Source organism: Lissotriton helveticus, chromosome 8, assembly GCF_964261635.1.
Source record: "Lissotriton helveticus chromosome 8, aLisHel1.1, whole genome shotgun sequence".
Classification (NCBI taxonomy): domain Eukaryota; kingdom Metazoa; phylum Chordata; class Amphibia; order Caudata; family Salamandridae; genus Lissotriton; species Lissotriton helveticus.
In genome coordinates this window covers 1720991848-1721017984 of record NC_136069.1, presented here as the reverse complement: position 1 = coordinate 1721017984, position 26137 = coordinate 1720991848, and the positions used below count along the sequence as shown (strand labels likewise).

Genomic DNA, 26137 nt, shown 5'->3' with positions numbered 1-26137 from the left:
AGACACAACAGAACTACAGTCACTGGTCTCATCGTGGCAACACACACAGATCACTGATCCACAAATATCCTAATTATCACAGGTACCCTACACAGTGTCTATCTGAAATGCTGTAATGCCGTCCATAATACATCTCCGGACGTAACGTCCATTCCAACAATCCCATACATAGGTGACAGAACATGTGGCTATTGGGAACATCTGCGCATAACCATTCACAACATAAGCTAAGACACTAGACTATGTAGACGTTGTAACTCGTCACACACCTCAAGTGAAGTAGCGTTGGATTAGCTGCTGCCGTTGGTCAACTCCTTCCTCCTCTCCACTCTCCTCATCACTGGATTCAGGTCCCTGAGCAGGTTGTGGCCTTGGTTCCTCACCGTCATCCAGGAGCAGGGGGACCCCCTTGTGGATGGCCAGGTTGTGTAGCATACAGCATGCCACAACGATCTTGCACACCTTCCCAGGCGAGTATGCAAGTGCGCCTCCAGTCCTGTCAAGGCACCGGAACCTTGCCTTCAGCAGCCCAAAAGTACGTTCAATTACCCGTCGTGTCCTGCCATGGGCCTCATTGTAGCGGATCTCTGCAGGTGTCTGGGGATTACGGAGTGGGCTCAACAGCCATGGCCTACTGGGATAAGCCGAGTCCCCTGTGGAAAAAAAAATACACATTGCAATGTTGTACGGCCACAGTAAAGGCAGTGACACACAGCACGCGATAGCAGTTGTGTAACTCACCCACAATCCAGGCACGTTCGGGATGCAGATTCTCCATCATCCGTGGCACCATGCTGTTCCTCATGATGAAAGAGTCATGTGCCGAACCGGGATACTTAGCACACACATGTGAAATTGTCATGTCTGCAAGGCACACCACCTGCACATTCATGGAGTGGTAGTGTTTCCGGTTTCGAAAAATATGCTCCGTCGCCTGCGGTGCCACCAGAGCCACATGGGTGCAATCTATCGCACCGACTACATGTGGGATGTGCCCAAGTGGATAGAAGTCCCCCTTAACGGCAGCCAATTCACGTCCCCGGGGGAAATGGATGTAGCGATTCCGATAGATCATCATGGCCTCGAGTACATCCCTCAGCACCATGCTGAACATGGGCTGCGACATTCCCCCAGCGTTAGCCTCGGTCTCCTGGAAGGAACCAGTCGCAAAGAAGTGTAGTGCTGCCATTACCTTGTGGGCGGGTGTGAATGCCGTAGGATAGTGACGGCGAGGCTGCAGGTGGGGCTCCAATAGATCACACAAGATCTTCAATGTCGGTCTGTCCAACCGGAATTTCCTGATGATTGCCTCATTCTCCATGTCCTCAAGCACAATCACCTGACGTAGGAGATTTGGCCTCCTCCTAGTTTAGGATTAAAAACAATAGGTCAATGACAAGCATCATGAGATGGCCATAGCACAAAACATCAATAATGTAATGGGTAAAAAACAATGGCCAGAAAGCTGCATGGCACATCTGGTTACATGGCTGCCCAATAGCTACACACAGAGGGCAGGCCTCTCCAGTGACAATACCCAAGTGACAATAATGTGGATACAATGATTAAACGAGTGACATGCGCAGACATGGAGCTACAAGAGCCACAAATCTAATGTGACTTAACATGTCTGTCATACCCATCTGCCGTACCTGCCAGACCTCAATGCATCATGTACATTGTGGAAGCATTCATCAACACAATGATCACAATAGCAGGGACACATCTGGTTGTGTGCATGATCAGTTCTGAATGCACAAGTCAGGTACGATACAATGCAGTGCCACCAGCCTGGTCAAGGTCTGCACTGACCAACAACACATTAAACCTCACTACATCTATGTAGAGCACCTGACGTCTGACAATTATCAGCACCCATCAAAAGCCTTACTAAAATGGCACAAACACATGCTAAAGTGGCTCAGACTGAACGTGCGTCCTCCTGTGGATGCAATGGCTCTGTGGCATCATGTGTACAATGATGTGCCCTACACCATGTAGCTGCATGGCACTTATACATTGTCCATGATTGACATACACAGCAATGTGTACGAAAATGCCAGAACCTAGCGCCAGTCCCTGGCGGTGTGACCCCAGCACCACCATCTACCCAGCCAAGGTAGCCATTGGCACATGGACTGGTGTCCATGCCGCTGGCTAGGCTCCGCCGCATCAGTCGCAGTACCTACCGCCGGTCCCCGGCGGAGCGTCACCGCCATGGTGCATTGCATACAGCCAATGGCATGGGTGTTCAATGTGGCATGATGCAGATTTGAATAATGCGGAAGCGGCGCGCCGCCGCCGCGGAGCCGGTCATTGGATGCTTTTGAATGATGCACCATCGCGGTAGCGCACCCCGGACACCCGCGGTGCGTCACCGCCATGGTGCATTGCATACAGCCAATGGCATGGGTGTTCAATGTGGCATGATGCAGATTTGAATAATGCGGAAGCGGCGCGCCGCCGCCGCGGAGCCGGTCATTGGATGCTTTTGAATGATGCACCATCGCGGTAGCGCACCCCGGACACCCGCGGTGCGTCACCGCCATGGTGCATTGCATACAGCCAATGGCATGGGTGTTCAATGTGGCATGATGCAGATTTGAATAATGCGGAAGCGGCGCGCCGCCGCCGCGGAGCCGGTCATTGGATGCTTTTGAATAAGGCTGACCCAGACAACCAATTGTAGCACCTTATCAGCTTCCTAACGACCCCATGGGCCTATAAATCTGTGGGAGTGAGCCACACATTCCCACTGCTCACAGAGCCTGCTGCCTGGGACCCTCTCCTGCTGCTGCCTGGGACCCTCTCCTGCTGCTGTCTGGGACCCTCTCCTGCTGCACACAGAGCCTGCTGCCTGGGACCCTCTCCTGCTGCTGCCTGGGACCCTCTCCTGCTGCACACAGAGCCTGCTGCCTGGGACCCTCTCCTGCTGCTGCCTGGGACCCTCTCCTGCTGCACACAGAGCCTGCTGCCTGGGACCCTCTCCTGCTGCTGCCTGGGACCCTCTCCTGCTGCTGTCTGGGACCCTCTCCTGCTGCACACAGAGCCTGCTGCCTGGGACCCTCTCCTGCTGCTGCCTGGGACCCTCTCCTGCTGCACACAGAGCCTGCTGCCTGGGACACCTCACAACTCACTTCCGCCACAGGTCTGCCATATCCACAGGGATGTCAAGAACAGATAAGATCCGTGCCAGTCCATTCACGAGTGAGGAGCTGGATGTCCTTGTGAACGAGGTGCTGGCACAGTACCCACGGCTGTTTGGTGGCCCCAATGTCGTGGTAAGTCACCATGTAGGGAGCAGTAGGGCAGGGTGGTGTCAGACGTGTATTCATGATGCAGCTGTATGTTATTTTGGATGTGTGGTGCTGACAAACACTGACAGACAAGATGTTTGCTGGTGGTGGGAGTGTGTGTTTTGCATTATGACTCTGTCCTAGGCCAATACTTGTATGTGTGAGTGGGATGTGCTACTTTTTGGGGCAGACATGACCAACGGTTGTTTGCCTTGTAGCTGGTTGGACAGTGTCCGCTTGTGATGTAATTTCAGGGTGCCCCTGTAGTCATAGTCAGTGTGCCCCACAGAGTAGGTTCAGTGGCTGCCCTTCCAAAGTTTGTCCATCAGCCAACTTACATGCTACAGTTGCTGCACACTGATTAGTGGATATGCCACATCAATGCCCTGTACAATTTATGATTTACACAGTGCTGTCGATGCATTTGTGTTGAATCATCATTCTTCAGTGTGATAATCATGGAGACTACGAAGCTCAATGTGTGCATGCATTCACTAATGTTTATGCCATGCAGAGTGGCCTTGTGAGGGTACCCCCAGTTCTGGAGGGAGGGGGGTCACTGTGCGTCCAGATTCAGTGTCTGGCTGCTGTACTGATAGATGCTGACATATGACAATGTGTAAATGTTCATTAGTCCTTCTTTACTCTCATACCTGCAGCTCAAAGTACACCAACGTAAGGCTGTCTGGAGGGCCATAGCAGCAAAGGTGCGAGCCCTGGGGGTATCAAACAGACGACACACACACTGTCACAAGAGGTGGGACGACATCAGCCGGCTGGCTAAGCAAGTGGCAGAGATGAAGTTGGGGATGGTACCACGCACAGGGCGTGTGGCACGCCGCACCATGACTCCGCTGATGGCACGCATACTGGCAGTGACCTATCCAGACCTGGATGCACGTCTGAAGGGGCTTCAGCAGCAAGACAGCGATGGTGAGTATCCGGGGAGGGAGAGTTTGTCTGGGAGTGGATGCATGTGTAGAGTGCCTGTGTCTGCGGTGACACATGTGATGTGCGTGTGCTGCCATGCTGTGATATGTGATGTGAGTGGCAACTGTGATGTGTGTCTGTATGAGGCATTGGCCCACCATGGCCTTACTCTGCAGCTCCTGGCTGCAGTTTTCAGTCCTTGACATATATTTTGTTGTCCACATGGTCACTCTTCTTTGTGATGGTGGGTGTAGTCCCTATTATGCTGTACAGCTGTGTCCACTTAATGAGTGTTACACCATGTCAGTCTACTTTGCATGCACCTGCATGGTAGTGGCCCACACATCTGACAACAATGTGAACCCACATTGGCACATGGTGATTGTAATGGCCTATTTGACAATGTGGCATGTGTAGACAAAACAGGTGTGTGTATTCCCCTCTGGATCCCTTTAGGCTCTGGAAGTGGTGATGTTAGTTGTGGCTACATCATGTCCGTGGGGCAGGTCCATGTGGGCTAGGGGAACACCATCCATGGGCAGGGTGTAGTGCTGTGTGTCATCGACATTGGTCCACTCCTGCCTGTTTGTCCGCATGACAGGCACAGTTGTGGTGTAACTGGTGTGTAGCAGCACAATGATTTGAGGGTGTGGTGGTTACCATGTAGCTCTAGGCCTCTCATGTGCTGCATTGCTCTGATATCGTGTGACCAGACTATGACACTTATACAACCATGTTTCTGTCACTAATGCAGATTCGGAAGACACCACGGCGGAACATGATCCTGAAAGTGGTGGGGAGACCAGCACGACAGCGGCAGCAGAGCAGGGTGAGACGGAGCAAAGTGACACTGACCACACCAGCGCTACTGAGGGTGACAGGAGTATGCATGAGGAATCTGTGGCTGAGACACAGAGTACCACTTCATCTGATGGCAGGGGGGATGAGTCCCTGTTAGCAGCCACAGGGGATGGGGACTCTGCTGCTGCATCTGACTACCAACGGCCACTGCCCAGCCTCCCATCCACTTCCTCTGGGGCTGGCCGTATCCGTGTCACTAAGAGGGGACGTGTGACATTCACACATGGCACCGCAGCACCTGCACCTGTCCCCCCTGCTGCCCTCAGTGCAGAGTGCGTAGAGCTCCTGCGGCAACTTTGCGTGGGCCAGACCGCCCTGCTGAATGCCTTCAGTGCCCACGATTACAAAATAGGGCAGGTTCTGGCATTCATGGAGGGCATACACTCTGACGTGGGTGGCCTACATCGTACACTCCTGTCATTGTCAGGTACAGTGACGTCAGCCCTCCAACATGCCCCCTTTGCAGCTCAGGTGCCTGTGACGTCCACCCAGTCAGTGGCCACATCAGATGACAGTGAGCACTTGGGACATACATCAAGTAAACGTTACAACACTAGGAGCACAGCTCAGACCCAAAGCAAACAATCCCGTCCACAGACTCCATCCCCAAAGAAGGGCAGGGACCCCCCAATATGCACAGACAAGGTGAAGTCACAGAAGAGCAAGGCCAGAAGAACATTGTGTCAGACATCAGGCTCACATGCTGCTGAGCCATCACCAGATATTGACTCTGCTATGCCCACAGAGGATGTGTGGGATGTCATGACTACACCTGGGGTGAACACAGGGACACACCCACATACCACATCAACCCCAGAACAAAGTACATCGAGGCAGGTGGAGGGAAGCCCTGTTGTGACCAGCCCAGTCATTGTGGCAAAGAAGGGCAGTGTAGTGGCCATCCCTGGCAAGAAGGGACAGGAGGGCAGTGTAGTGGCCATCCCTGGCAAGAAGGGACAGGAGGGCAGTGTAGTGGCCATCCCTGGCAAGAAGGGACAGGAGGGCAGTGTAGTGGCCATCCCTGGCAAGAAGGGACAGGAGGGCAGTGTAGTGGCCATCCCTGGCAAGAAGGGACAGGAGGGCAGTGTAGTGGCCATCCCTGGCAAGAAGGGACAGGAGGGCAGTGTAGTGGCCATCCCTGGCAAGAAGGGACAGGAGGGCAGTGTAGTGGCCATCCCTGGCAAGAAGGGACAGGAGGGCAGTGTAGTGGCCATCCCTGGGGTAAGTGGGAAGGTGGTCACTGTGGGGGGTACACCTTCCAGAGAGGCTAAAGTGGTCCGGAGGCGTAGCCAGCACAAGCGTACTGCAGGATCAAGCACTTCTCCAGAGGGAGTGGCAGTCTCTGCCCCTGAAGTGGAACAGTTGGGGGGTGTGCAGGTGGTGTCAACGCCACTTCCCATCAACCCCATGACAGGGAAGCAAATTCATATTCCAAAGAAGTGGAAGGGAACCCCTCCAACCTCTCCCACCCACACTGTGTCAAGGGCGTGCATGACTCCACCTCCACGTGCCACGGTGCCACCTGGTCCGCACAGCCCTCCACCTTGCAGGCCCTCTGTTATAGCCACACCACATCTCCCTCTGTCACACCAGTCAAGTCGACCTGCAGTCCCTGACACACAGCCAGGTTCCACTCCACCTGACAGCCAGGAGTGAGTTGTCAACACCCTCAGACGCCTGTGCCACACATAGGTGTGCTACAGTACACCATTGTTAGCGATGTGGGTGTGTTCCTGGGCCTGTTGCTCTGATGTGCTCTCCCCTGCCAAGGACACTGGGCCTGTTGCTCTGATGTGCTCTCCCCTGCCAAGGACACTGGGCCTGTTGCTCTGATGTGCTCTCCCCTGCCAAGGACACTGGGCCTGTTGCTCTGATGTGCTGTACCCTGCCCTGCCAAGGACTCTGGGCCTGTTGCTCTGATGTGCTCTCCCCTGCCAAGGACACTGGGCCTGTTGCTCTGATGTGCTGTACCCTGCCCTGCCAAGGACTCTGGGCCTGTTGCTCTGATGTGCTGTACCCTGCCCTGCCAAGGACACTGGGCCTGTTGCTCTGATGTGCTCTCCCCTGCCAAGGACACTGGGCCTGTTGCTCTGATGTGCTCTCCCCTGCCAGGGACTCTGGGCCTGTTGCTCTGATGTGCTCTCCCCTGCCAAGGACTCTGGGCCTGTTGCTCTGATGTGCTCTCCCCTGCCAGGGACTCTGGGCCTGTTGCTCTGATGTGCTCTCCCCTGCCAAGGACTCTGGGCCTGTTGCTCTGATGTGCTGTACCCTGCCCTGCCAAGGACACTGGGCCTGTTGCTCTGATGTGCTCTCCCCTGCCAGGGACTCTGGGCCTGTTGCTCTGATGTGCTGTACCCTGCCCTGCCAAGGACACTGGGCCTGTTGCTCTGATGTGCTCTCCCCTGCCAGGGACTCTGGGCCTGTTGCTTTGATGTGCTCTCCCCTGCCAAGGACTCTGGGCCTGTTGCTCTGATGTGCTGTACCCTGCCCTGCCAAGGACACTGGGCCTGTTGCTCTGATGTGCTCTCCCCTGCCAGGGACTCTGGGCCTGTTGCTCTGATGTGCTCTCCCCTGCCAGGGACTCTGGGCCTGTTGCTCTGATGTGCTCTCCCCTGCCAGGGACTCTGGGCCTGTTGCTCTGATGTGCTCTCCCCTGCCAGGGACTCTGGGCCTGTTGCTCTGATGTGCTCTCCCCTGCCAGGGACTCTGGGCCTGTTGCTCTGATGTGCTGTACCCTGCCCTGCCAAGGACTCTGGGCCTGTTGCTCTGATGTGCTCTCCCCTGCCAGGGACTCTGGGCCTGTTGCTCTGATGTGCTGTACCCTGCCCTGCCAAGGACACTGGGCCTGTTGCTCTGATGTGCTCTCCCCTGCCAAGGACACTGGGCCTGTTGCTCTGATGTGCTCTCCCCTGCCAGGGACTCTGGGCCTGTTGCTCTGATGTGCTCTCCCCTGCCAAGGACTCTGGGCCTGTTGCTCTGATGTGCTGTACCCTGCCCTGCCAAGGACACTGGGCCTGTTGCTCTGATGTGCTCTCCCCTGCCAGGGACTCTGGGCCTGTTGCTCTGATGTGCTGTACCCTGCCCTGCCAAGGACACTGGGCCTGTTGCTCTGATGTGCTCTCCCCTGCCAGGGACTCTGGGCCTGTTGCTCTGATGTGCTCTCCCCTGCCAGGGACTCTGGGCCTGTTGCTCTGATGTGCTCTCCCCTGCCAGGGACTCTGGGCCTGTTGCTCTGATGTGCTCTCCCCTGCCAGGGACTCTGGGCCTGTTGCTCTGATGTGCTGTACCCTGCCCTGCCAAGGACTTTGCACTTCCCGATTGTGATTCACCAGTGCATAGTCTATGGCATTTGCACATGATTTTGAGAGTTGCTGTTGTCTACTTATGTTGTGTAGCTACATCTGTGCAATATGTGAATAAATACAGTACATTATGGTGTGTTTTCTCTCTCTCCTTACTGATTAAAGTCATTTTCTTGTTTGACTGAGTTCCATGGTCTATTTTGTACATCACCATTGCAAGGTTCTATGTGGCCATATGATTTTTAGACAGGGGGACAGGTTCTTCAGTCCATTGTGGCCCTGCTGATGTTGTACTCTGTGATGGTTATTTGGCAGGCCATGCAGTTTTCGTGTGGGTGAATTGCTATTGCTGCATACACTGTTCACAGGTCACCTTGGGGGACACTGGCAGCACAGGGTGTGCAGCTGTGCTGTGGTGTAGTAGATGTTTATGATGTGATGAGGTGTGTGTTTCCCTTTCTGTGTGCCCTGGCGTGTATGTGTATGGTCGTCTTGTGTTGGCCCTTGGTCCTGGTGGCATGGCTTACATGGCATGTGTGTGGCAGAGGTGTGCAGTGTGAAGGGTGTTAGTTTGTAGTGTATGTATGTGTGCCCCTGTATGGTGTGAGACACACATGTGTCAGGCAGGAGTTGTATGCCTGTTGTATGTTTTGTCTTGCCCTGTGTGGATGTTTGTATACAATTGTGTGGGCTGTGGGGAGTGCACTGGTGTTGTGTGTCCGTTGTCAGGCAATCCTGCTGTGCCTTTGTCCCTGGTTGTGTGTCGCAGTGTGTGTGTATTGTGCTTGTTGTTACAGTGCTTGTTGATGTGCAAGGGGGTGCACGGGATTGGCACCTGGCCTGTGACTACTTCGGGTGGTGTGCAGTGTTGGTCGGGGTGGTGTGTCGCTGTGATGTTTGGAATGTGTCCATGCCTTGGTGTTGCCCTGCCTTCTGCATTGTGCGCATGTGTTGACCGCGGCGGTGACGTGTCCGTGACCGTGACGTTGCTGCAGGTTGGCCGACGTTGTGTGTTCCGGATGCCGTGGGGTGCCTTGTTGTGAGGTGGGTGATGTGTGGGTGCCCATGTGGATGTGTTGTGCCCCCCAGCAGGATGCCAGTGTGGTGCTTGGGACCTGTGTCGGCATGTGTGTTGTGTGGTGTATATGTGTAGTGACGTACCTGCGGCGGCGTCCGCGGCGGCCCATCTGGCGATAGTGTTGCAGCAGGTACATGACCGGATGCATGTGGAGGGCTGGGTCCATGGGGTTCATGTCGGATCTCGGCGTGCGTGCTCCGCTGTAGACTTTCCGCCTGCTAGAGCTGTGCGGTGTCTCCGGTGCGGTGCGTCAGCTTGTTTGGCCCATCCTAATTTGTCGAGCGGGGCGGACGTCATCGACCGCGGCGGAGGGTCTCGATTGGCTGCAGCCGCCGCGGTGGCGGGCGCACCTTGATGGCGGAGCGAGGCGCTCCGCGGCGGACGGGAAATGACCTGTGTTTACATATCCTAATGTGGCGGACGTGATTTCCACTGCTAGCGGGCGGAAAAAGCTGTTTTTCCGCCCCGCCATCATTTCGGTAGTGCCACCGCCCGCTATCCTAATGGACCCCCAAATGTAGTACTAAGGAAATTAAAAAACTGCTTTTTCCTAGGAAAAACGTTTGTTATGTATAAACATTAACTTAGCATTTCTACATTTTCATACCAACAGTAAATAAAGAAATACATACAAGAAAGTCCTTCAAAATACAGTTCTGCATTTGTGATTAAAACTTTTAGTAAACGTAAGTATAAATACAACATTAATTACGTTAGCACCACTAAGTGAAATATATGTTATCTGATTTTGTTTCTTTCTACTCTTTCCTAGAACAAGTAAAACAAAATGACAGAAGGTGCAGAATTTGTTATGTCACAAAAAATAAATTACTGTTATGTTATATGGGTTATGTTTATAGTCAGGAAAGACAAAGTGGTAGAAAAGTTTTCTGGAAATGTACAAAATATTACTCAAACAAATGTTATGGAAGGGCTACTACAGATGAAACTAATGTGCTATTTACCAGGGAACACGATCATCCCCCCAATGTCACAGAAATTGAAATAAGAGATGCTTTAGAAAGTATAAAGACTGCTAGCACACAAAGTGATAGACCAACAACACAAATCCTTAAAGAGGAACTGTTAAAAGTCCCAGCCCATGCTTCAGGTCAACTACCCTCTATTGACTCAGTAAAACGCACAATTGCATACACTAAAAGACGCACTTCCACAACCCCACCCAACCCTACTACTTTTGAGGAAATTATTATTTCACCAGAAATGTCCACCACACACAATAAAGACACATTTATCCTTTTTGACAATGAAAGCAGTACAAACAGAATCATAATGTTTGCAACTGCAAGTAATTTAAGAAAAATCCAACAGTGTCCCCAATGGATGATGGATGGAACATTTAAACCATGCCCAAAACCTTTTTATCAACTATATTCCATCCACGGGTTATACCATAACTATAACATCCCTTTCATTTACTGTTTGCTACCAAACAAACAGCAAAACACTTACACAGAAATATTAAATGTTCTCAAAAATGAAATCAATAATTATTTTCCAGAAAAAATAATTATTGATTTCGAATTAGCTATGATTAAAAGCATTTTGAAAATATTTCCCCACACAGCAATCCAGGGTTGCTACTATCATTTCAATCAGAGCATATGGAGACATCTCCAAAAATCAACTTTAAGTATTTTGTACTCAACAGATAGCACCTTTGCCTATCAAATTAAAAAATTGATAGCACTGGCCTACGTTCCTGTTACCGATGTAGCGGAACACTATAATTTATTAATTGACAGCACATATTACAAGAGGAATGAAGATAAACTAACACCATTACTGGATTATTTTGAAGATACTTGGGTGGGAAGGTTGCACAGATCTGGAAATCGACGCCAACCCAAATTCCAAATCCCTTGGTGGAATGTCTATCTTAGTACTTTAAACCAAGAGGCTAAAACCAACAACAGTGTAGAAGGGTGGCATAATGCTTTCCAAGCTACAAAAAGCAGAACTAGACCCACATTCCATAACCTACTAGAAGCTTTGATAAAAGAACAAAGCTATCAAGAACTAAGAATGGAACAATCTGTGACCCAAATTGGTCCAAAACTAAGTAAACAAACTAAACAAATGTTCCGACTACTGCAAAGTCAAGTCACACTATACCCTACAACTCGAGGATTAGAATATCTGTCAATAATAGCTAAAACCCTACTATAAAAATGTCTACAAAATATACTAATATCTTCTTACAATAATGGTAAATATAACAATAATAAACATTTCAAAACAATTATAAATAAGACATATTTGTTTTACAAAATTATCAAAATTTTGGACATTATTTCTGAACAAATATGCAATATTTATAATTACATCACACATACACATTACATAAAGATCGACATTTCCCACCCAATAAATTGAAATATAAAAATACTTACAATTTTTGTAGATGAAAGAGACGTAATGAAGCAAAATACAATCAATACAATCCATTACAAAGTAAGAGAAATCCAATATGGGAAACCATCAAAAACCCGAAAAATATGTAAAAATAAAATAAACGCTCCAGGAAATCCCGAAAACAGTAGTGTGGACACTTTAGTATTTAAAGTGATATACACACAACTTTAAAAAAAACGGTGACGCATACCAATGTATCAATCCAATACGAAACCCTCAAAAAACCCGAAAAAAGGTTAAAATTATTAAAATCCGCTCCTGGCAAACACGAAAAATAGGAGATACACGTAAAAGTATAACCATAATAAGTCATACATTAGTATCTCCGAAAAAAAACACGCTTCCTTCCATGTAGTTTTCATGCGAGGAACCGGAACCTGTAAAAAACACATACATAACGAAACCCACCCACAAATAGCCCATAAAATTTGTAAATACAATCGCAATTAACATTAACCATGTAATAAAGACATTTCCTAACAATTCAAATAACACTACAACTAAAACATACACGACGCATCTATAACGACGACATTACACCTAAACGATACATAAACAATTCATACATACACACAAAAACACTACACAGTTCGAATATACCCTCAAACATTACCACTCAGTCATAAAAGGTATATAAAATTTACCTTATCTCTCTCCACACGAAGCAACTCCCAACCGCGAGCTTCTCCAGTCCTGAATGAAGCGCAATAACCTTACACGGTAAAAAAGTAGTCCCCTTAAACCAATTTAGAAAAGGTATCATAGAAAATACAATGTTATAGTATAAAAATATAATACATACACATTGTTATTGTAACAAATTAATACAGTAGACTCATTATAATTTAAACTGTTTAAATAATTAAAATGTATTTAATATTAATTAATATATAGTAATTAATATATATTAATAATATTAAATAAGTATGTAACACTTGAAATAATATATGTAAAAAAATTATTTTTGTGTACATTTATAGAAATAAGTTTGTGTTTGTTTATAAGTAAACATTATTAAATGTTTTGTAAATGATTAATAATAATAAATAATATAACTTATTTATTATTATTAATATAAAAATTATAACCATTTACTATATAAATAATGTCCTTAAATAATGTATTTTTATTTCTCTGAATGTATGTATTTGTGAAAAGAAAATATAAATGTTTAAGTTTATTAATTACTAATAATAATAATAAATATATTTGTTATTATTTTTATTAATTAATTAAAATTTGTTTATAATAATGTCTAAGTATTATAAAAGTATATAATTGCATAAATAATCTTTTACCAATACCAGATATTATTATTAAACATATTATTCCCCTTTACAGTTATAAAGTTAACAACATAATATATTTATATGTATAATTTAAAAACAACATTGTCAGAAATATGTGAAACAAAATGTCTTAATTAGTATTTCCATATCTCGAGCAAATATAATAATTGTCATGTTACTTTATAAAAATTTAAATATTAAAATTAAATATTTAATAATATTAATATATAATATTAACATTATTAAATATAAATGGAAGAAACAGAAAAATAACTGGTATTTTATTTATTTCAATATAAATACTTGTTACAGAAAGTGATTGATAATAATATTGTGTTTTGACATAAAAAATGTATTGAAAAAATTTTGTGTGACAAATTAAAACATGTACATAAATTATAATGTGTTATTCTGCAAATACAACATTTCCAAAAATGTTTATGTTATATGTGATAGTGATTGTATTGTATTACACATGAAAAAATTACGAAATTGTAATAAAGTTTTGTGAAAACATCCATTTTGCATTTTCTTGTAATATAATAACACACTAATGTAAAATTATATGCAAATGTGCTGGACACTGACCAATTAATAATTGAAATTCCTACTCCAGTCAAAGTATTATCAGAGAAGTTGCTGGACACTGACCAATTATTATTTACTATTCCTACTCAAGTGAAAGTAATATCTTGAAAGGCACAGAAGACTGACCATGTATAAATTAGAATAGCTACATTAGTATAATGTTATTGTGTAAAATTTGTCAAATATTTATATATATTTTATAAATATTATTAACATATATTTTTAGTATATTTTTTGCTGAGTAGTTCAAAAAATTATTATTAGCATAAAAATTAGCAGCATATTTTCACTAAAATTTTTCAATTATTTGTAATACTTATAATTTTTATTTCTCACACTTTATATACACAAAACAGACCCTGAACCCTAAAAATACCCCTTTACCCTAAAACTGAAAAATGACCCTGAACCCTAAAAAATACCCCTTTATCCAAAAACCCAAAACTGACCCTGAACCCTAAAATTTCCCTTTACCCAAAAACTAAAAACTGACCCAGAACCCAAAAAATACCCCTTTACCCAAGAACTGAAAACTGACTTTGAACCTAAAAATATACCCCTTTACCCACAAACTGAAAACTGACCCTGAAGCTTAAATAAACCCCTTTACCCAAAAACTGAAAACTGACCCTGAACCTTAAATATACCCCTTTACCCACAAACTGAAAACTGACCCTGAACCCTAAAAATACCCCTTTACCCAAAAACTGAAAACTGACCCTGAACCTTAACTATACCCCTTTACCCACAAACTAAAAACTGACCCTGAACCCTAAAAATACCCCTTTACCCAAAAACTGAAAACTGACCCTGAACCTTAAATATACCCCTTTACCCACAAACTGAAAACTGACCTTGAACCCTAAAAATACCCCTTTGCCCAAAAACTGAAAACTGACCCTGAACCTTAAATATACCCTTTTACCCACAAACTGAAAACTGACCCTGAACCCTAAAAATACCCCTTTACCCAAAAACTAAAAACTGACCCTGAACCTTAAATATACCCCTTTACCCACAAACTGAAAACTGACCTTGAACCCTAAAAATACCCCTTTACCCAAAAACTGAAAACTGACCCTCAACCTTAAATATACCCCTTTACCCACAAACTGAAAACTGACCCTGAACCCTAAAAATACCCCTTTACCCAAAAACTAAAAATTGACCCTGAACCTTAAATATACCCCTTTACCCACAAACTGAAAACTGACCCTGAACCCTAAAAGTACCCCTTTACCCACTAACTGAAAACTGACCCTGAACCCTAAAAATACCCCTTTACCCAAAAACTGAAAACTGACCCTGAACCTTAAATATACCCCTTTACCCACAAACTGAAAACTGACCCTGAACCCTAAAAATACCCCTTTACCCAAAAAAAGAAAACTGACCCTTAACCTTAAATATACCCCTTTACTCACAAACTGAAAACTGACCCTGAACCCTAAAAATACCCCTTTACCCAAAAACTGAAAACTGACCCTGAACCTTAAATATACCCCTTTACACACAAACTGAAAACTGACCCTGAACCCTAAAAATACCCCTTTACCCAAAAACTGAAAACTGACCCTGAACCTTAAATATACCCCTTTACACACAAACTGAAAACTGACCCTGAACTCTAACAATACCCCTTTACCCTAAAACTGAAAACTGACCCAGAAACATAAAAATACCCCTTTACCTAAAGAGAGAACACTGACCCTGAACACTAAAATTTCTCCTGTACCCAAATTTAATTAATAATACTTAATTAACTATTAATGATTAATAATCTATAAATAATAAGTTAATATATTACCAAAAAAGCTGTAATTAATTGAATGTAATTATTTATAATATTTATTCCCAAACAAATATTTAATAATAACAAAATATTAAATAAAAAACAAAAATTATTAATAATTAAATTAACTAATTATTATTAATTAATTACTAATTATTTACTAATGATAAATATGTACCAAATAATATGAAGTAATTAACAAAATAATATGTATTCATTACCAATTAATTGATAATTTAAATTTATAAGAAACATATCATAATTAATTATTTCTTTTTAATAACTCCCCACCCTTATCCCCTAATAACCCAACATCCCGCTCCTAAACATTAACTACAATTTATACCAATAACAAAGATGAAAATATTTTCGCACATTAGCTGTAATTATTTTCATGTAATTATTGAAAAAAAAATCACCAATTATTTAATGAACAATAACAAAATATTATATATATAAAAATAACTCTAAATAATGTAATTAACTAATTAATATAAATTATTTACTAATTAATTACTAATACAAAATTTATACCAAATTATATTAATTAATTAACTAATTATTATTATTATTTTTCCAATTAACTAATGAATATTAATTAATTACCAATTAATTACCACATAAAATTTTATTACCAATTATATTAATTAATTAACTAAATAATAATATTTAATTTCCAATAAACTAATTAATAATAATTATTTACCAAATAATGACTACATAAAATTTTATTACCAATTATATTAATTAATTAACTAATTAATATGATTTATTTTCCAATTAACTAATTAATAATATTTAATTACCAATTAATTACTAAAGACATTTTTAAAGAAATTAATATAAATTAATTAACTAATTAATATTAATTATTTCACAATTAACTAATTAAGATGATTTAATTGCCAATTAATTACTAATTAAAATTTTATAGAAATTAATATAAATAAATTAACTAATTATTATTAATTATTTCCCAATTAACTAAAATATAAAAAAATGTACAAACATATATTAATTAATTATTTATTTTAAATTACTCCCCACCCTTATCCCCTATTAACCCAACATCCCGCTCCTAAACATTAACTACAATTTATTTTACTAATAAAATGTATTTATATTTTTTACCTTTTTTCAACATAATATCGATATTTTTTACTTTCACTACTAATCGATATTTTGTCATGTCGATATTTTTGAGTCGATATTTTTGGACTCGATATTTTATTATCATTATTGTATTCGATATTTTTAACGATATTTTTATTATCGATATTTTATTATATTCAATATTTTTAACTCGATATTTTGTCCATTCGATATTGTGGAGTCGATATTATGTCTGTGCACCCTTCACGAGCATAGATGAACATCGTTCTGTATGCCCACACAGAACCATTATGGCTGAATGGCAGGACCAGATAAGGGATACCTTTATCAGTAGTATGAGGCATAAGACCACACACCCAACAGTTAGTTGTGTTCACTACTAATTGGTGTTGGTGCAAAAGCTGAACAAAGGAGTTATTGATGAACACTAATCTTCTAACGGAGTCATGTTCAGGTAGAGGGTGAAAAGAATGTGAGGAAACAGTAGAAGGAGGTATGGGCTGTGTAGTGGGTGCAAATGTCACTCGAAAAGAGAATAAAACATATCCTATTAAAAACATCATTACACTAAGCAACATGGAAATGCATAATATCAAAAAACGTTTTCTGGTCATCATTATACACATTTTGGCCTTAAAGTCCATCTCTTTGGCAGGTCTCTCCATTTCGAAAAACTCCATCCTCTAACTTTGCTGCTCGCGGAGGTAGGGTGTTCCGTGCTAAGGAATGCGCCTGTCAGTCCAAGGGAAATGCCCAAACACTAACCAGAACCGTCGACCTTGTGTCTTCGGCTTGCACTCCAAAGACTTGTCGCCCGCAACCCTACAACTGAACCCGGATGGTGGTTCGAAAAACAAACATCAAAAAAGTTTCTCGGATGAGAGAGCTGCACTTTCAAAAATAGCAAAGAAAAGGAATTTTATTTGTCCATAGTTCTCGGCCTCAGATTATAATGGCTTTTCCCTGGTAATGTCTGATCACGAAACAATAGGTCAGGCTCAGTAGTGTCCAGTCGAACTGAAGATGGCACGGTTTTTGCAGAAGATCGTCGTTTTTGCGTTCAGAATTTGTCCCAATTAAACGTGCATCGCTGAAAGGCAGAAAACGAGGCACAGTCTCAGTCTCAGAGTCAGAAATACCCTCCTGGACCTACCGGCTGTACGGCAGAGGCAAAGGGACTCTCTTGCAGTGTACGCCGTGGATCCAGTTCTTCTTTCCTTCCACCCGCACTGCGGATCTCGTTGACAAAAGGACTAGGTAGGGGCCGGTCCTACGGGGCTGATCATTCTTTGTCCGCTGGAAATTCTTAATTAGGACCCACGATCCAGGATTGATGATGTGTCCTGGATCTTCAGAAACCTGAGGCAAAGTATTGTGAACCTGTTGGTGTAAGACACGCAATTTAGCCGTCAAATCATACAAGTATTGAAGCAGTACAGGGTGTTCAATTTCACTGTATTTTGTCGGCATTAGTACTCCCCATATGTTGGCTGGGCGACCGAACACAATTTCATAGGGACTAAGTCCCACTTGTGAATGCACAGTCATTCTTGTCGACAGAAGTGCTAATGGCAAAGCATCAGGCCATTTAAGACCAGAGCTTGATTGTATCTTGGCCAGTTTAAGTTTTAGAGTGCCATTGTAGCACTCTATTAGTCCAGCTGATTGGGGGTGATTTGCAGCGTGAAACTTTTGGCGTATACCTAGCCCTTCACATACTCTCTTCATCACTCGACCCACAAATTCACTCCCATTATCACTCCAGACCATTCTCGGCAAACCAAACCTAGGGAAAAATTCTTTGACAAGGGCTTTAGTTGTGGATAAGGCATTGTTATCTTTGAGGGGATATGCTTCTACCCTCCTTGAAAAGGCACAAACAACAACGAGTACGTATTTCAAGTTGTTGCACCTCTCCATGTGGATGAAATCTAGCTGCAAAACCTTGAACGGATACGTTGGAGGCGCAAAATGACCAGCTGGAGTTGGAGTTCCCTTACCAGGATTGTATTTCAGACAAACCATACAATTCGTGACCACATTCTCTGCACACCTAGGAATTCCAGCATTTTGCCATACTGGAGCCAACAACTTACAAATCCTTTCACACTGATGTGAGCCATTCCATGCGCCATTGTAACCACTGCAAGTACGTATGCATCGGGTAACAACCATCGCTGATGTTCTGACAATTCAACCCAACAACCATTTGCATCTAATTTACCCGTACTCTCTCTCCACACACTCAACTCTTTCTCTGTGGCTTCAGCTTGAATAGACTTCACACTCTCTAACGTATCTTCACACATTCCAACGCCACCAACCCATCTTGCAGGGCCCGCAACATACATTTGACTCATCACATCTCTTGCTGTTTCTTTTGCAACCTCATCAGCAAATGCATTGCCACGACCAACAGCATCAGTAACCTTCTTGTCTGCACTACACTTCACAATCGCGACTTGCAGGGGCAAGGTAAGTGACTCAAGAAGCTCATTCACCAACTGACCCTGCTGAATCTTGGTTCCATGTGAAGTCAGAAACCCACGTTCTTTCCACAATCGTCCAAAACTATGAGCCACACCAAACGCATACTGGCTGTCAGTATATATGGTCACTTTCATTCCTTTTGATAATACACACGCTCTCGTAAGTGCAATCAACTCTGCTGCTTAAGCTGAATTATGTGGGATATGTGCAGCTTCAACAATCGTATGCAAAGTTGTAACAGCATATGCCGCAGTCGTATCACCATTCGGAAGCTTGACGCATGAACCATCCACCCATAAGGTACCATCACACTTCACAAAAGGAGTGTCCTTAAGATCTACTCTCCCTTTCGTTTCCTCTTCTGTCCTGAGAAAGCAATCATGCTGTTCAGAAACATCTGTCCCAGCTACAATCGGCAACAACGTAGCTGGATTCAACGTGTTGCATCTCTTTATGTGCACATGACGCGCTAACAGTGTCAACTCATAACCTGACAATCGAGCACTTGTTAAGTGCTGTGTCTTGGTTCTGTTTAACAAAGTGTCCACTGCATGTGGAACCATTACAATCAACGTATTATCCATCACCAAACCAGCAGACTGCCGAATAGAAACAGCTGCTGCCGCTGTGGCTCTCAAACAACTCGGCAACGCTCTAGCTACCAGATCCAAAGTCGACGAGAAATACGCGCATGGACGTTGCTTGTCCCCAAAAGACTGTGTCAGCACTGACAACGCACAACCTTCTTTCTCATGGACATACAGTGTAAATGGCTTACTGTAGTCGGGGGTACCCAACACAGGAGCCGAAACAATGCATCACGCAATTCGGAAAAACTTTTCTGACAATCTTTAGACCACGGAAGGGGATTCGGTGTATCTTTACAGGTCAATGTCACTAGCGGTTTGGCCAGCAGAGAAACATTTGGTATCCATTGTCTGCAATATGATGTAATACCCAAGAAAGCACACACTTCTCTCTGTGTCATTGGCACACTCAATTTTGCAATTGCCTGAATTCTTTATGGGGTCAGTTTCCTTCCCTCCTTCGATAAGAGATGACCTAAGTAGGTCACTTCTTGTCGACAATATTGCAATTTCGAAAGAGACACTTTGTGATGCAAATCAGACAAATGACGCAACAATGACAACGTGGCTTCTTTACAAATCTCCTCAGTATCTGCAGCGACTAGCAAATCGTCGACGTACTGAATAAGGGTAGCGCCATCAGGTAAAACAATCGTATCAAGCTGTGTTTTTAAAGCCTGACTATATATCGATGGACTTTCACAGTAGCCTTGAGGAGTGCGTTTGAATCTGAAGCTTCGACCTCCTAAACAGAAGCCGAAAATATCCCTGCTCTCCTCGGCAATCGGGATGCTGAAGAAAGCATTCTTCAAATCAATTACCGAAAACCAAGTGGCTGAAGCTGGAATCATAGTTAATAGGGCAGTGATATCAGGAACGACTGGAAATTGCGGTACTACTATTTTATTCACCTCTCTAAGATCAATCACAAACCTGTAAACAGGTGGCTGAGAAGGGTCAGTACGCTTCAAAACAGGCAGAACAGGACTATTGCAAACGTTGCCTCTTGCCTCTTCAATTACATCTTTTTCAATGAGATCATAAATGATCGCTAGCAATGCCTTTTCACCTTCACTAGAGATCTTGTATTGGGGAATGCGTGGCATTTTAACATTGGCTTTCAATGTCACAACATATGGTGGTATTTCCAAAAGACCGACATCATTAGGACCAGTAGCCCAAAGAATATCCGGAAGAAACGACAATTCTGACGGAAGTTTATCCTTCGACAAATACATTGGGGAGACCACTTTCTTACCCAATGTAAGTTGTACTCCCGAAGGAGAACAATACAATGTTGCATACAATCTTTTCAACAGATCCAATCCTAACAAGTTCTCACCACAACCTGTCGTCAGAATAAGGGGTGCTTCGAATTCACAAGGTCCAACAGAAAGGGACATAGGACTAGAAATTGGGTTCCTAACCGGGGCGCCAGAAAAACCTACTAAAACATTCGTCTCGCCAGACAAAGGTGCGCCAGGGAGTTTAGAGTGCATAATAGAACTCTTTGTAGCACCAGTATCCAACAGAAAAGGTTCTGACACACCTGATGTAATCACCTCAACATGAGGTCCACTCTGATCTACTGGAACGGAAACAACTCCCTCTCTTTGTCTATGGCTGTCCTAGCAATCGTCACCTTCCATATTCTCACCCTCTGCATAGTAGTCATCAGCATAGTACTGAGTCGTCCTACCAGAGGCGCTATTCTGTTGATCAAAACTGTTTATTGAATTTTGAGGCGGAAAGGGACGCGCGTTCTGGGGGAAATTTCCACATCCTCTACCTCTAGGAGCTTGAGAAATGCCTCGACCTCTTGTGCTAGAAACACCATTCATACGCTGTAACAAAACAGGACAGCTACTTTTAAAATGACCCTCTTCTTTACAATATGCACATCGATTAGGACCTACAGGAAAACGTGGTTGAGAAAACTCGAACCTTTGCGAGTTTCTCTGAAACTGCTGAGGTTGCTGATAGTCACGCTGACCACCACGAGGCGGATACGCCTGCTGTAAAAGAACCTTCTTCTTCAATTCTTTAGTTTTCTTGTCTGCTCTATCCTTCTCATCTTTATCCCTATTTTCGTAGTACTGTGCAGTAGCCAATATCTGTGCTGAGGAGGAAACGGCCCAAGAACTCTCTGAATCTTTCAATTTCTTACACAGCTCGGGAAGCAAATTGTGCACAAACTTGTCAACGAACAACCGTTGACCACCTTCTGTACTCATATCTTGACCACTGTGGTCGATAAACGGCTCTTCAAACCTGGTGAAGAAATCGGACACGGTTTCATCTTTCTTCTGCTTACATGCAGACAGTTTATCCCAATTTACACACATCGCAGGCATCAAAGTCTTCATGTAAGTAACGATCTTACCAGGGAGTTCTGCTACTAAAGGCTCAGGTTTAGCACCACCAACTTGTCTGTCATTCGCAGCGCTAATATTAGCCCATGTGTCACCTAACTCCTGTGTATGATCCGTATGACGAATCAATCCCCACAAAGGCTGCGGAACAACATTCCCTAATAACATGTCTATATCAGCTAGATTCATAATACATGAGTCTGCAGTTTGTGATAATTCCTTATAATACCCTGCAGGATTTTTACGGGGGTCAGGTAAAGTCTGCTTAAGAGCCAAGACTTCCGTTCTTTTCCATGGAACATGTACCCATGTACCGGTACGGCATCAATGTTAAGACCAGCGTCAGCCTGAACTGCTTCTTTCCACACCGGAGGGACTTCTCTCGTTGGATATTGTCTCACCTTCCTTCTAACAGAGGGATCAGGCTCAAACAACGACCGAGAAATATCCTCATTCCTAAACGATAATAATGTTGCAACTGCTTTCTCAACATCGGAACCCACAATCGTGCCTTTTGCTAATTCGAACCGTACATGGCACAACTCAGGCGGATTGGATTCCAAATCATTATCCTCCAATTCTTCACAAAGAAAAACACACATTTTCTCAAAAACATATCTGTTTCGGTGCTTCCCATTGACGGAAGACATCCATAACAGACTCTAATTCATATCTTGTGGTGTCGGTAACCCATTTATGCGCCAAATGATCCAATATCTCCCGCTCTCTAGAATCAGGCAATTGACTACGCAACTGTTTGCGTGTTGAAACCGGGGTCATACTTGATGCCCCAAAGAAAGGAGACAGAAGACTAACAACAGTATCGGTCATTCTCTGTCGAACAGAAGGAGAAGTCGACAAAAGAACAGGAGAAAAAACAGAATGAGACAAAGCAGACGCAGAGGCAGTATCATAAGGAATGTCGGAAAAAGTAGTCAATACAGTAGGCAAAGTCGTATGAAGTACAGGTGGAGCAGGTAAAGTCGGCGGCCCTTGAGGAGGCTGCACCAGAGGAGTAGGAGCCAACTGAAGAGGAGCTGGCGGCTGTGGAAGAACCTGAGGCAAAACAACCGGAGGTTGCACAACTAAAGGTTGTGGAGGTGCTGTAGCACTCTGCGCATAGGGGGGTGGCAAACTTAACAAATGTGACATTAAAGGATCTTTCTCGAGTTCCTTTGCTACATCTTGCTGGAGAGGCGGCAAAACTGGATAGCATTTATCAATCGCCATTTTACGTTGCCTGTGCAACTGCTCACTCGCTTGTTCTTCTTCGTTATCTTTATACTGCATAGCAGCTTGCATTATCGAGATACCCTTTTCTCTTTTATTTCTCTTTGCTAATTTAATTTCTTTCTGTTTGGCTTCCTTTCGCCATAGGCGGAAAGAGTCAAACATCCCCGGCCGGGCTTTCTTGTTAAAAAGTCTAACCTCTAGATTATCTAAAATTTCTGTGTCAAAACTACCATATTGAGGCCACTTTAGAACACCATCTTTCCTGGTGTATCGGATCCATACTTCATTATATGTGATGGGGCCTATGCCATGCTTCACATAGAGTTCATAGGTTGGAGTTCCAATCGGAGGAACCGGACACAAGTCCTCCAATCGGGAATCCCTATTACAACCAAGACAAAACAAATTTCCAAGTCTGCTAAGACCAGGCATCTTCGCTCACTAGTCTAGCTTCAAACTTCAAAGGATTATCGAATACGATTGCCTCGTGAATACACGAGTCCCTCGGCTTTGGTACTTGCAAGTTCCAAATCAAAGATCCCATGGGGGAAACCAAAAACTAAGAACTAAAACTAAGAACTGGGAGAAGCTCCACTCATACTTAAGTGAGGTATCGATGATGTCATCAGAAGACTCGTCTATCGTCTCGCTCTACAAATCGTCAAAGGGTCCAAGACAGGGCGATAGTCAGGGCAGCAGTCCTTCGTAGCCGTCGGAAAGCAGGGAACCTCGCAGCAAAGACTTTCAGACCACGACGACATACAGGGGTCGATGAAGTGGTTGGCCTTCCTCCAGAATTTCACACGAAGCTCCTCACGAACCTCTGGCTTGGACCGGCACCGCTGAAATCGCCCCACGATGGGCGCCAAATGAAGTACCGGGTTTTTAAGAACCCAGCGGTGCCAGGGGACACACCTAAAGACTTTGAGTTCTCCTGTCTCAGACTACAGAAACGCAGAGACTTCTTGGTGACTTCAAAGATCAAATGTATTGGCTGCAGCCAGTAACAGGTATCCTAGAAGTACAACACGGTGTATATTCTCAGGAGACTGCTCAACTTTACAAAGCTAGTCATCCTTTTTATACCAAATATTATGCTTCAGGCAAACATTTCTTATTTACAGTTGACCATTCACATATTTTCACGACAAAGAAAAGCAGATTCATGATGACAAGCCCATTTTTCAGTTTGTCCAGCCCACAATCAATTACCCGGCAAGGCCCAACACTTTTCATCAGATAATCGGACGGACCCCTAATAAATTCGGGCACCTCCTCATCGTAAAGCAGGCCATAAAGAAAGGAACAGAGACAGGTGTGAGTAAGATTAGACATAGTTGTGTGCAATGAAAGGTTTATGGTATGCTGTGCCTTGATCCTAATCTCGATCGGCCACTGTAAAAGGAACTGGCCGAACAAGTTTGGCTTCGGGCAGTGGAGTCAGCTTGCCCAGGTCACACAGAAGTCAGCAAAAGGTGTACGTGTCCCTAAGACTCGTTTTGGCCTTAGTCATCGGCCTATGTGAGGGCAATAAAAAAATGGCTGCCGTACTCAAAATGGAACCCGAGGGTTCAGAACGGAATCTCTGATTTCATGGTGATCTTGTCTCTCGAATACGCCGAAAATACTCATATATAGTATACTTGTCATTCTCGGTCTGCTGATATCAAAATCGTCATTCTACGATGATGTTTATGACATGGGTCCAGAATCCACGGAACCGCACCCTTTCTCACACTGGGCAGGCCCATTAAAGTATGCATATTGAGCAGGGGCAGGGGGCCTGAGCAGAAGTGGCCTCACGTGTTTTCAGGTGTGTTTCACCAGTGTAAACTAATGTGTGGATTTTTTTAGTCCCCCCACTTTTTTTAAATAAAATTATGCTGAAGCAGAGATTTGAGGAAAGGTATTATGCAAATGTGGACCGATTTTTTTTTTTTGCGTGCCCGGGCCGATTTTTAATTCCAATCCAACCCTGAAGAGGTGGATCAAAGACAAAAAAGAAGAGCTTGAATCTACAATTGAAGTGGACTCCTTGTGCACAAGTAGTGGCAACCCTGGAACATACGTGTTTTGTGCATCATGGGAAGCGAGCTGTAGCCTCCTGGTGGTGAGACGTGAGGAAAATGCTATTTTTACAGCAAAAATACTAAGAGAAAGGGGGCAAAGCAAATTGTATCCTGGCCTACAAATTAAAAGCTGCCAAATATGTAACCATATGAGAAACAAGTATTTACAATGCAAAAGGTCTTGTATTTGCAAAAGTTAGAGCTATTGGTATTAAGTGTACTGGATTTATGTAGAGTCAAATTGTGTGTTATGGAGTTTATTATGTGGAATGGTATTGTGGAGATGTAGCTTGTAGAGTTGATTTATGTGGTCTGCTTTTACATTTTGTGGCGTGATGTGGAAATTTGTGGTGTGGATTATGGGTATATGGTTTGTTGTGAAATTGTATTGTGTTTTTGAAAAATTTTTGTTTGGTATGGAATTATGTGGTGTGTATTGGACATGTTTGGAGTTGAATTGTGTGGCCTGGTAACCTGTGAGGTTGAGTGAAAGTATGCTTATTAGAAGTTTGTGTCATGGCTTGGAGAGCATTTATGTGGATTGTTGGAATGTGGCATAGAGTGCTGTTGGACTTGGCCCTTCTGGCAGGTTCACCCCTGAACTTTTTGCTTTTACTCGTGACTTGGTGTTAGTTATTTTTGGCTTCTGCGCACTTTCACTGTGTCCCAGTGTAAAGTGCGTGCGCACTCTGAGTGCGTGT

General features: G+C 43.9%; 1 protein-coding gene across 1 annotated transcript in view; it reads left to right on the top strand.

The window, feature by feature from the left end:
- The first annotated feature begins 3460 nt into the window (after positions 1-3460).
- Positions 3461-26137, top strand: part of LOC144774150 (uncharacterized) — a 37992-nt gene continuing 15315 nt past the window's right edge. Inside the window, exons 1-2 of the mRNA XM_078659168.1 lie at positions 3461-4229; positions 4981-5910. Coding sequence (XP_078515294.1) covers positions 3920-4229; positions 4981-5910 — 1240 coding nt within the window. The 5' untranslated portion in view covers positions 3461-3919. The remainder of the gene's footprint in view (positions 4230-4980; positions 5911-26137) is intronic.